Consider the following 12975-nt stretch of genomic DNA (forward strand, 5'->3'; position numbering starts at 1 on the left):
AAAATACCCATGCCTACAATGGTTCTTTAAAGGTAGACCACCATATGGAATAGACCACCATCATTGCCAGATAAAGGTACTTCAGAACGCATGCAATTTCTTTCTTACCTGCAATAATTCATTTTGAGCTCTGTGAATATTCTGCAGCTCTGCTTCCAACTGGCTGCATTTTTTGGCTGCATCTGCATTGCTCAAAGCAGCTTGTTCCAGCTCCTGTATTCTCAGCATCATCTTATCGATTTCGTCATTTCTTTCCGCTATTTGTTGCTCGAGGTGACCTTTTTCCTCAATCAGCAGGTTTAAGTCTGCTTTCTCTTTCGCATTAGTGTCTAAAGTTTCATTCTGCAGAAGGATCAAGCAGTGACAAATCTAAAGTAGCTAATAACTCAGAATCAACAGCCTAGTAATGAGTTGTAAAACTGGCCAGACAAAATGTGAGACACAGAAAATTAGAATGGCTACGTGACAACTACACAAATGCACATGCAATCAAGAAATAATAGATGTAAAGCAATTACAGAATAGCAGAATGGTGGACTGGGATGCAGGTTATCGCTAACTGGCTACTATCAAACTACAACCTTCAGCATGCCCAGAGGGGGGGGGGGGGGATAGCAATGAGGACATTAGCTACTGAATGCCAAGGACTGCCTAAATATTTGCCATGCAGCACTATTAAACACACAGCAATCTAAACTGGAGGAAGACACCATGCAAATGAGTTATTCTTCAAGATATTAGATACAATAATTTGCATTAGACGAAAAAACAGGTAGGTTTCAGATGAAGACCAGACCATTCATACCTGTTCACTCCAGTCATGGAGCTATTTCACCAGAAGAGAGATGGGGAAAAGATGACAGAGCCATTAATCAAAGAACCACCAATACTGACATATACATTAGAAAGTGAAAATCGCTGCCCTGGGATGCAAGAGCATTGTCATGTGAGAAATCATCTAGTTATTTCATCATTTGAAATTACAGTCAGACTCAGACAGACATACGAGACGCCATAACATTTCCTTTAGCAGAGATGAAGTGTCTTAAAAAGGGGAGCATTAGGTCATGTGACCAGCTGCCATGGGATCCCAGAGCTAGGCTCCAAGCACACTAGCGTTTTTTTTTTAAGCTAAAAATTGCTGGAAAAAAATTATGGATATAAAAAAACATTGGTAATAAGCTTTTTTGCAGTAGCGTTTGGGTTTTATTTGCATTTTTGCAGAAAAAAAAAAAACACACACGATTGGTAGTGTTTCTGTTGGAAAACCGCTACAAAAAAAAACTTTCTGCTCCTAGATGCTGAAGCTCAAAAAATGCTAATAGCCTAAAAAGGAGTGTGCATGGACACATAGAATAACACCATTTTTTCAAATAATAATAAAAAAACTTAAAGCGCCAGTCTTCCCATAAAAAGACGAACGCATATGAGGGTCGCAGAAGTAAACTGATCGCACCACACGTGGCATTTTCTAACAAAGAAATGCTGATTTATTTTTTTACATGTATGCAAGACATGTCAGAATTTGATAATTAGGCAAGTAGTTAAAAGCCAAGTCCACCACCTTTCTGACCAGGTTTCATGCTGCATCCATATTTAGGGTGTAACATAAAACATGGTAATAGTCTGACCCCTAAACATGAGACTTGCACTTAAAAGCGGTGTAAATATACAAAACAAACAAACAAAACACACACACACACACACACACACACACACGGTCCGTTGGTAGACTACGCTTTGCTCATAGGGGGAATCGATCCGCTGAGCAGGCAGGTCCTATCAGAGTCCTGCTCTCCTCTATGGGAAGATAAGATGAAACAGACCACCTGTGTTTTCATCCGATCCCATCCACCAGAAAGATGAAACATAGGGTCACCATCGGTCTGGATTTAAATGTACAGGATCAGATCCGATAGCAGTGGGTGTCAGCGGACATGTCACCGCTGACATCTGACGCTCGATAAGAGTGAATGGCAGGTCCGATCAGGTCAGCCGGAAAAACTAACAGGCAGACCTGATTGGAAAGTTTTTGTGAAAGGGGCATGACACACAGACACAAACAGCACTAACCCTGTTGTGCATTTTTTTTGCAAGTTTTAGAATAATCAGTGTTTCCATTGATTTAAACGGGACCACATCAAGGGGAAGAAAAAAAAACGCATAAGTGTAAAACTAGTCTTATCTATAACCATAAATGTGTACCTTGAGTTAGTCTTTAACCTATGAATTCTGTACAAAATCTGTTAAAAACACCAAACGGTAGGTTGAATAATATAAGAAAGTGCATTGGGACTAAACGCCAATTCATATAGCATCTCACAATAGAGTACACCCCTCACATTTTTGTAAATGTTTTATTATATCTTTTCATGTGACAACATTAAAGAAATTACACGTTGCTACAATGTAAAGTAGTGAGTGTACAGCTTGTATAACAGTGTACATTTTCTGTCCCCTCAAAATAACTCAACACACAGCCATTAATGTCTAAACCGCTGGCAACCGAGTACACCCCTAAGTGAAAATGTCCAAATTGGGCCCAAAGTGTTAATATTTTGTGTGGCCACTATTATTTTCCTGCACTGCCTTAACCCTCTTGGGCATGGCGTTCACCAGAGCTTCACAGGTTGCCACTGGAGTCCTCTTCCACTCCTCCATGACAACATCACAGAGCTGGTGGATGTTAGAGACCTTGCCCTCCTCCACCTTCCGTTTGAGGATGCCCCACAGATGCTCAATAGGGTTTAAGTCTGGAGACATGCTTGGCCAGTCCATCACCTTTGCCCTCAGCTTCTTTAGCAGGTCAGTGGTCATCTTGGAGGTGTGTTTGGGGTCATTATGTTGGAATACGGCCCAATCTCTGAAGGGAGGGGAACATGCTCTGCTTCAGTATGTCACAGTACATGTTGGCATACATGGTTCCCTCAATGAGCTGTAGTTCCCCAGAGCCGACAACACTCATGCAGCCCCAGACTATAACACTCCCACCACCATTCTTGACTGTAGGCAAGACACACATGTCTTTGTACTCCTCACCTGGTTGCCACACACTTGACACCATCTGAACCAAATAAGTTTATCTTGGTCTCATCAGATCACAGGACATGGATCCAGTAATCCATGTCCTTAGTCTGCATGTCTTCAGCAAATTGTTTGCAGGCTTTCCTGTGCATTATCTTTAGAAGAGGGACGACAGCCATGCAGATCAATTTAAGGCAGTGTACGGCGTATGGTCTGAGAACCGACAGGCTGACCACTGCCCCCCCCTCAACCTCTGCAGCAGTGCTGGCAGCACTCATGTCTATTTCCCCAAAGATAACCTCTGGATATGACGCTGAGCACATGCACTCAACTTCTTTGGTCGACCACGTAGAGGTCCGTTCTGAGTGGAACCCGACGTGGAGATTTCTCTATACGCCATGCATAAATTGATGTCTCCACCGCTAATAAGTGCCCTTTCAGCCTTTTGGTATAATGCATCTTAGTCCCTGAGTAAAACCCTGTTTCCCAAGTAAAAGTAACAATTCCACAACAAACATGTCCTGTTAAACCGCTGTATATCTTGGCCAACGTACTGCAGCTCAGTTTCAGGGTCTTGGCAATCTTTTTATCGCCTAGGCCATCTTTATGTAGAGTAGCAATTCTTTTTTTCAGACCCACAGAGAGTTCTTTGCCATGAGGTTCCATGTTGAACTTCCAAAGACCAGTGTGAGAGCGATAACACCAAATTTAACACACCTGCTCCCCATTCACACCTGAGACATGGTAAGACTAACGAGTCACATGTTGGACATTTTCACATAGGGGTGTACTCACTTTTGTTGCCAGTAGTTTAAGACACTAATGGCTGTGTGTCGAGTTATTTTGAGGGGGCAGCAAATTCACACTGTTCTACAAACTGTACACTCACTACTTTACATTGTAGCAAAGTGTAATTTCTTTAGTGTTGTCACATGAAAACATATAATAAAATATTTACAAAAATGTGAGGGGTGTACTTAATTTTGTGAGATACTGTATATATGAAAACTACTTTACAGAATACAAAATGGGACAAGCAGACCACAAGTTTGCATTACTCACCCTGTATGTCCTGGAATCTCCATGGTTTTTCAATGATTGTTTTAGCTGTGCCTCCAGATTCCGAATCTCTTGTTGGAAGTCATCTCTCTCATGTTCACGCTCAACAGCTTGTTCCTTTAGTGAAATATAATCAAGAACAAACATCAAGCATAATTCTATTACAAGTAAAGCACTAAAAATCATCTCCCCCCCCCCCCCCCCCCCATTTTGGATGGAGAGTAATTTGCCTTTAGTTATATTTTAACTATAAAACTGCAAATGCCATTTTGTTGAGAAATCATCTTGCACACCCTTAGCACTTCTGGTCATGGCCATCTTGAGCAACGTTAGGACTCATGTAGCATTTACTTTAAATCCATCAGCCCTTAGCTCAGTCAAGCAGGAGGTTTTGCAGAGTCTCCATCGCAAGACTCATGAGATGTATGACATCATTGTGGCCTTCGCTAGGAAGCAACTGGAGAGAGTCTCTCTCAATTTGCGGGGATTCATTCTGTCCAGCTGGGCAGGGGTGATCAGCAGTCCCTGCCACCGCACCACAAGCATGTCAGCCATGAGGGACAGGGGGCGTGGTAGAGCTTGTGTTCGGAACATGTGTGCTCCTTCATCAGGCATGTCCGATAGTGGGCGTGCTAGAGCATGCGTGCTCTGTCAATCACGGGTAACATGCTTGCGGTGCTGATCTCTACTAGCCTCGGATACCACCGGAGTGGCCGAGACTGCTGATCAACCCCTGCCCAGCTGGACGGAAGGAATCCCAGCGGATTTATTTGTAATACACAAATGCCTGCTTACTTTTACTCAAATGCGAGTTGAATATAATCAAATAAACTTGATGCTTTTAACTTAAATACTACACTCAAAGTGGCGTCGCTCTCCTTTACTCCCTCAGAACAAGGAGTATGACATTTGTTAGTTCTGTGTTTGCACTTAGAACCAGTTTGCTGGCATGCTAGAGATCCTGACCACTGTTTTGAAGCAAAACAGGGTCTGGGTCTGCAGTAATCCAACATGCCCCCTACAAAGTGCTTCAAATCATGGATGGGAGGTGCAGTGTACATTTACAGTATAGCTGTGCTGGGCTTTGAGTGAAGACTTGCACAGGAGAAGGAAGCTGAACACAGGGGGAACTGTCAGTGTAGCTGGAAGTGCTCTGGGGTCTCAGGTCACAGGCTACAATGATCACTATGCATTAACGTAACAGTACAGGCAACCATACTAAGGCTCTGTTTCCACTAGTATGACTTGTCATGCGACTTTCCCATCAGCTAGCCAGAAAATTAATATTAAAATATATTTAACATACTATTAATAGGGGGGAAAAAAAATTGTTGACAGGACTTCTACTTGAACATTGGGTCAATAGGCATCCGGAGAATAAGCTCTCCCAGACGTAAAGCTGCGTGACACATCCACCATCAATTTCCACATCAATCAGGGTAAAAAACGATTTATGTGGAACCCGATGGTGAATCTGTCACTCAGCTTTAAGTCCAGGAGAGCTTATTGATCCTGATGCCTATTTGACTCAATGTTAACATTTGAGTCCACACAATCTGGTAAGCGCATTTAAAGCTTTGTAGTGGTGGCGGCTTACACACCAGGGTGATTTGGTTGGCAGTAACAAGGCCCTCTATCAATACTGAAGTTTCATGCACCTGTTGCTCCCATACCCATGAACTTTGATGTCATATGGACTTTAATTCACATACACTGTATAGGTGTGGATATTTCAATTTGGATATGATTGTACGCTACCCCATTTGATTGGATACACTATTCTTTTTACCATTTTTATGTTATTGTTATTTGGTATAAATCACTGTACACGTATAGTGCAGCATTTTAACCCTTTTTAACACCAGTTCATTATTAAAAAAAAAAAAAAAAAAAAAAATCTATAATAGGGTAAAAAGTATTGAACACGTCACCATTTTTCTAGGTAAAATATATTTCTAAAAAGGTGCTATGGACATGAAATGTTCACCACATGTCGGTAACAACCCATGCAATCCATACATACCAAGAAACCAAAACAAATAAGTTCAGAAATTAAAGTTTAGTTACGTGTTACAAAAATGGAATGACACATGGAAAAAAGTATTGAACACATTAAAACAGAGTTCCACCCAAAAATAAAAATTTTATTCCCCCCCCCCCCCCCCCCCCCGCAACTGGTCTGCAAGACTGCATTAAATACTTTAATGCATGCGAATAATTAAATCACTGTTCAATTGCCTTTTTTTATATCTTCACGTTTGATTTCTTCACTGCAGAGTGCTTCCATCTTCACTGTGGGCATGTGAAGCCCACTAGGAGTTTGTTTCAGGATAAGGTGCTGCTGACTACCCAGCATGCACCTCCCGACCTCGAGTGTGCATAGTCTACACAGGTTGTAGCGCAGGATGATTATCTTGTTGCCACAACAATGGGCGGCGATGGAGGAAGTACTTTTGGTCAGGTCAAGTCCTGGTGGAGAATTGAACATAAAAGTGCTATAATCTTGTAATTCTCCACAAATACTACTATTGCCGCTCTGCACACCTCCGGCACCTTTGCTGCATGCTCTGTATACCAGCAATATAGTAATGCCAAATAACCAGTTTTCCGTGTTTAAAAATGGCGCTTAGATCTGCCCATCATGTAATTTCCATTTGGAAAGAACGCAATGCTATCTTGCAGTGATATCCATGGACTTCTGGAAACGATGACAAACATCTCCTAGGAGCCAAGGTGCAGCAGGATATGACGTACGGCGCCGCGGCCTGAGAAGAGGCAGCTTACAAAGGACAGAATAGCAACAAGGCAGATACAGTAAGTTAAAAAAAAAATGCCAAATGTTGTTAGACTTGCTGCAAGGGACTCATTCAGATAAAGTATAAAATATGGGTGGAACTCCGCTTTAACTAAAATGTATTGAATACTTCGTACAAAATCCTTTGTTGGTAATGACAGTTCAGGCGTGATTTCGGCCAATTCTTCAACACAAACCATCTTCAAATCTTGAAGGTTCCGTGGGCCACTTCTACGAAATTGGATCATTAGTTCTTTCCATAGATTTTCGATTGGATTCAAGTCAGATTATAGCTGGGCCATTCCGACAGCTTTATTTCTCTCTTTGAAACCAATTCAGAGATTCTTTGTGTTTGGGATCATTGTCTTTCTAAAATGTCCACCCTCCTTTCATCTTTATCATCCTGGTAGATGGCAGCAGATCGTTCCTTCAGTGACATGAAGTTTGCCAGTACTGTATGTTTAAAAAAAAAAAAAAAAAAAAAAAAAAAAACCGCCCCACACCAAGATGTTCCCACCTCCAAACTTCACTGTTGGTATTGGGGTGTTTTTGGGGTGATGCGCAGTGCCATTTGACCTCCAAACATGGTGCGTATTTTGGCATCCAAGGAGTTAAATTTTGGTCTCATCCAACCAGACTGCATGCTTTTTCTACAGCAACAGAGTCTTGCATGGTGAGCGTGCATACAGGCCATGGCGGTTGAGTGCATTATTGTTTTCTTTGAAACAATTGTACCTGCCAATTCCAGGTCTTTCTGAAGCTTTCCACATGTGATCCTTGGCTCTTGGAAAACTCTTCTGATCATTCTTTTCACTCCTCTGTCAAAAATCTTGCAAGGAGCACCTGGTCGAGGTCGGTTTATAGTGAAATTAGGTTCTTTCCACTTCCAGATTATGGCCCCAACAGTGCTCACTGGATCATTCAGAAGTTTAGAAATTCTTCTGTAACCAATGCCATCAGTAGGTTTTCCAACAATAAGGATGCAAAGGTCTTGAGCATGGGTCTTCAAACTACTGCCCTCCAGTTGTTCAGGAACTACAATTCCCATCATGCCTAGTCATGTCTGTGAATGTCAGTGTGTTACAATGCCTCATGGGATGTGTAGTTCTACAACAGCTGGAGGGCCATAGTTTGAGGATCCCTGGTCTTGAGGTTTTTGGTTTTACACATCATGAGATGTTTGTGCGACACCTTGGTAACGAGAGACCCTCTCATAGGCCTCAAGTTGAGAATGAACCTGCTGAAATTCATTTGCGCTGACAAGGCGCAGGAATGCTTTTTAATTACTGATAGATTTCAGCTGGTGTCTTAGATTTCCATGCCTTTTTGCAGCTCCCTTTTTTCAATACTTTTTCCTGCGTCATTCCATTTTATTACACAACTTAATTTCTGAACCGATTTGTTTTGGTTTCTTTGTATGCATTGATTGCATGGGTTGTTACTGACATGGTGAAAATTTCATGTCAGTGTCTTTAGATTTTTATTGTTTACCCAGAATAATGGTGACATGTCCAATACTTCTTTCACCCACTGTATGCTTTACTTGTACAGTAAAAGCAGCCTAACCAGATAATAAAAGCAGACCAATTGGGCTTTAATAGAAAAGGCTAGTTAAAAGGGCCAAAATTAGCTTTTTGGTCAAAATTTCTCTTTTGAAAGTTTATAAACTGGCATTTTATATTTTTAATGTCACGCTATTCAAAAATGTAGTCAAATACTAAAAATTCTCTCATTCAAACTGTAATCTAAACTATTTTACCGAGTCAGTATATTGCCTCATGGAATACATTTGGAACCAAGAGAACATTTCTATTCTTGGGACATAAAACTGAAAAACATACGTCCATAAATTGTCTCTGATGTTTTAGCTGCTTCTCTAGAGCCTGAATCTGCTGCTCAAAGTCGGTCATTTCACTTGATTTCTTCAACAGCTCCTGGTTACGAGCCATTTGGTCTTCTAACTCCATTTCTAGGACCCTCATATGGGAAAGTAAGTTTGATCGGTCCTTGTCTGCTTGGCAGTGTAACTCAAGTTTCTCCTTTACTAAGCGTTGCGTTTCTTTCAGAAGCTCTGTTAAAACAAGAAAAATTGTGAGTTTCAAATCTGCATAGTCCACCGGACACCAGACAAGTGTCCAAGCCTTCAGTCTAAAAGTATACAGCAGACTGAAGCACTACAAAATGGTTTGGAGTTGTAGTTGCATTGACTTTCATTACTATAAAATGATTATACACCATATTTCAGAACAAGGAGTATTTAAAAACCCCTGCGTGACCACAAACCACAGCTGATGGCCAATAAAACATGTACGGTACATGTGAGTAGAACAGAGTCCAATCATGCAAGCTTTGGCCACAATTTACATAAATAGCATCCTAGAATCTGCCACTCCAGAAGAACGTTAAAGGAACATTAAACCCAAAAGAAAACATATTGTAGCTTACCAATTCTTAGAGGGGATGGCTGTATTAGTTTATTTTTTAGGCCTTCTTTCTTTTATTTTCATCTGGTGATCAAGCCAGCAAGTAGTTTTTCAACAGAAAAACTCTCTCCGTTACAGGGATGACAGAGACCATTTAACACCGGCACGGGTGCTTAAAATGATCAGCTATTATGTAAAACCTTTATGCCAAAAAGAAAACGAATGTTTGCTATAACTAACTGATTATAAAGCATTTGCTGGCGTTCAGCTTCAATTTTTTACTGTATTTAAACCTGCTAGTACTTCTAACACTCCCCTCTCCCAGACTGACGACGCTGCTGTCCAAATCTGCCCCCTGTGCTCCTTCAATCCAGAATGGGGGGGGGGGAGGAATCACCAGGCGAAAACAGAGGAGGGGGAAGAAAAGCCCCAAAAAAGAAAACTAATACAACCATAAAAAAAGTTTTGAAAAACTTCTGTTATTGCTGAGGAAACAGTATTCAGGACTCTGGGAGAGGCACTTACTGGCTAGTTCTACCTGAATACGAGAACATTTTTACCATCCAGCTGAATCATGCAAGTTATAGAAATGCTCGGCGCTACAGTTAAACTAAAAACACAGGGGGGGGGGGGGGGGGATTTATCAAAACTAAAGCAGACAGTATCTGGGAGCAGTTGTGCATAATAACCAAGCAGTTTCTATGTTTAGCTTTTTCAGGTAAAATGGAGCTAAACCCTCCTCACCTTTACAGCCAAGGAAGCTGCAATCTTAGCCTTGGCTTGATCTGCAAGTTTCCATTGTGCTGAACATGTGATCATATGACACCAGCCATTTGATAACTTAGTTATTTTTGCTCTCAAACGAACTGTTAAGCTATCGTTCATGACACGCCTTGAATGTAACAGTTTTGAAAACAGTAAATCGTTGGGTTTAGTTTAGTATAGATCCTTGATTGTAGGCGGCTACCTTCAGGTGACTGGACACTTGCAAAAGCTTTGCTGAGTATGTCAACCTAGACTCAATACTATGACCCCACTCAATGAGTCCTTAGTTTAGTACCAAGCAATGCAGAGTAACACAGGAACAGAGGGTAACGTGGCCAGCAATGCAGAGTAACAGAGGGCAAAGTGGCCAGTGTCCTGTACGCCAAAATATGCAATTTACAGGCAAGTCCAAAATCCTTTCATCTGAATGCTGAATTCCAGGAACTCAGCCACTTTGTAAAATGTGCAGGCATACTATGAGTTAAGTCTATGAGGTGGCATTCGATTTATAATTTGCCAGCCTGTAAGTACCGATCCATGTTTGTGCAAATAAAGCGTATCTTACTGTACTTCACCGTTAGCCTTTCATTTTTAGGTGCCATTATCCACCTATGATCATCATGGAGGAGCAAGAGTTTTAGTAGATCCTTCTGTGAATAAGCCATTGATGGTCAAACTTCAAGCTTGATTGATCCCTGGCTTGAAAAGCCAGGGGTCCATTTATTTTGGCGAGTGGGAACACAAAAGCGGTGTGTGATGCCCCTAGAAGTTGGAAAGCACCACTGCACTTTATTGATTGGAGCACAATCTGCACAAATTATATGGACGTTTTTCACTTACAAATTTGATTTGATTTGTATATGTTATTGTGAGCGCTGTAATTTCCATTTTTTTTCTAGGAGTTGGCATGCACCTGGTTGGATTTATCTCTGTTATTTACATCCGACAGGTTTATGACGCTCCAGGAGGAGACCGTCAGGATCTAAAGGCCCGTACACACTAAAAGAACATTTTTGTAAGCTTGGCCAATTATCTGATCTATAGCATAGTGCTTTCGACAAACGATTCCGACAATTAAAAGGTTTAATCGTACTTAAACACAAGGAGGGAGGAGTGAGAGGAGGGAGGGGAGGGAGCTTCAATTATGTACTACTACTACAATATTACAGTAGAGAGTCTCACCAATTTTAACATCTTTCTCACTACTGGATAGGACTTCCTGGAGCCTCAGCAACAACTCTTTCTCTTCCCTAAGAGCAGACGGCTCCTGTGTCAGGACTTTCAGCTTCTCCTGGGACTTCTCCAGTTCTAGAACAAGCTGGTGCTCAGAAGTCTCTTTTAATGACAATGTTTCTTCCAGGGCAGCCTTCTCTGCTGCATAACCTTCAACAAGTCCTGTATCACACAACAGATCAAAATGACAAGCATAAATGAACAGAAAAATGGTCTGCTAGGCAAACAAAAGCACAAAGAGATATAACAAAAATCATATGGCATTTTGAAAGTCTTGCTGTCTCTAAACCTCTTGCTTTTTTCTTTTTAAAAACAGTAGTTTTCAATTTGTGAGATATAGGGGGCACAACTGCAGCACCTGACATCACTCACAATGTATTATATATTTAGTGCAAGACAGAACATTCAGACTACAAAAAACATACTGTCAACATGCTACAGGTTTGGCTGAAGACTAGAAACATGCTTCATATGGCAGTGAGAGCCAGGGAACATATTATATTAGGTTACTGGGAGATAGCTGCTGTACCCACTCCCCCTACAGATTGCTGGGGTCCAAGTGCCACACAACAAGCAAAGGGAAAAAAAAAAATTGAGATTGGCATCCAATCTGAACATGTACACCTATACTGCACAACTACTCTGCCACATGCTGTATGTGCCGATCTGAAAGATCAGACTGAAGCAGACCTCTAAGTAACAGCCCTGTCCGTAGAAGGAAGGATAGTAAACAAACAGAAAAGAGCCATCCCCTTTCCCCTAGTAGGCTATAACCCCACGAGACAATACATTTTGGCATCATGTCTGAGCAGAACATTTTAGGTTTTATTCCACTTAAAGAAATAAAAAATGGTTAAATGTTTTGGTTTCCAGTAAAAAAAAAGGAAAACTTGCCCTCAGATCTAGGAAATACACTAGCAGAACTATTCCCTCAGTCACTTCTACCTATGGTGGTAGCATCACACCAGATCTAGAAGATGATGCACTGAAGGTTGGCTACTCTACAGTCCGCACAAGGACCCGTTTAAGTTCAGGACTCCGCAGTCTGCTGTGGTGGGCATGTCAGTAGGTTTTCTTACACAATCTTGCAAACACTAATTTTGCCCAAATCCTTTGAATGTTTTTCGTCTTACCCTGAGCTTTGTGCAGTTCAACCTGCAGATGGTTCTTTGCCTCAGTCTCCTGTGCCAGCAGTTTCACCAAGTCTTGATTCTTAACCACTACTTGAGCAATCTCTTGATTTCGACTTTTAAACTCCTCCTCAAAAGATTTCTGTATTTCATGAGTCTGCTCTATCTAAAAGATGAAAATATAATTAAAAGAAGAACAAACCACAAGTTACAGTACTTTAGCCTTGCTCAGCTGGGATGCAATCACAGCATGGGGTGCCATCTGGTTTGTTAGCAATGCCATCAAAAAATGAATTAAAGCGGAGTTCCACCCAAAAGTGGAACTTCTGCTTATCCAATTCCTCCCCACCCTTCCACCGGTGGCACCTTGGGGGGGTACCCATTTTTGACAGGTACTTTGTCCACACGGCGAGGTACGTGAGAAGTTCGGCCCCCCTCCGTCCCTTGCTGCCAGGCGAGTAAAAGAGCACAGCATGCTTCGCGCATGCGCAGAAGGGACCCAGCTGTGAAGTTGCAAGACTTCACTGCCGGGTTCCCTTACCGGAAA

At 41.6% G+C, this 12975-nt stretch overlaps 1 protein-coding gene across 3 annotated transcripts in view; it reads right to left on the minus strand.

Moving 5' to 3' along the window:
- Nucleotides 1-12975, minus strand: part of PCNT (pericentrin) — a 148294-nt gene that overhangs the window by 60229 nt on the left and 75090 nt on the right. For 2 of the 3 annotated variants that reach the window (XM_040357593.1, XM_040357591.1), the window contains exons 22-27: nt 12432-12594; nt 11248-11460; nt 8719-8948; nt 4087-4200; nt 806-826; nt 109-342 (exon numbers count right to left, since the gene is read on the minus strand). In XM_040357593.1, coding sequence (XP_040213527.1) covers nt 109-342; nt 806-826; nt 4087-4200; nt 8719-8948; nt 11248-11460; nt 12432-12594 — 975 coding nt within the window. The remainder of the gene's footprint in view (nt 1-108; nt 343-805; nt 827-4086; nt 4201-8718; nt 8949-11247; nt 11461-12431; nt 12595-12975) is intronic. The other variant, XM_040357594.1, reaches the window with a different exon arrangement.

The sequence above is a fragment of the Rana temporaria genome, chromosome 6 (assembly GCF_905171775.1).
Source record: "Rana temporaria chromosome 6, aRanTem1.1, whole genome shotgun sequence".
Taxonomy (NCBI): domain Eukaryota; kingdom Metazoa; phylum Chordata; class Amphibia; order Anura; family Ranidae; genus Rana; species Rana temporaria.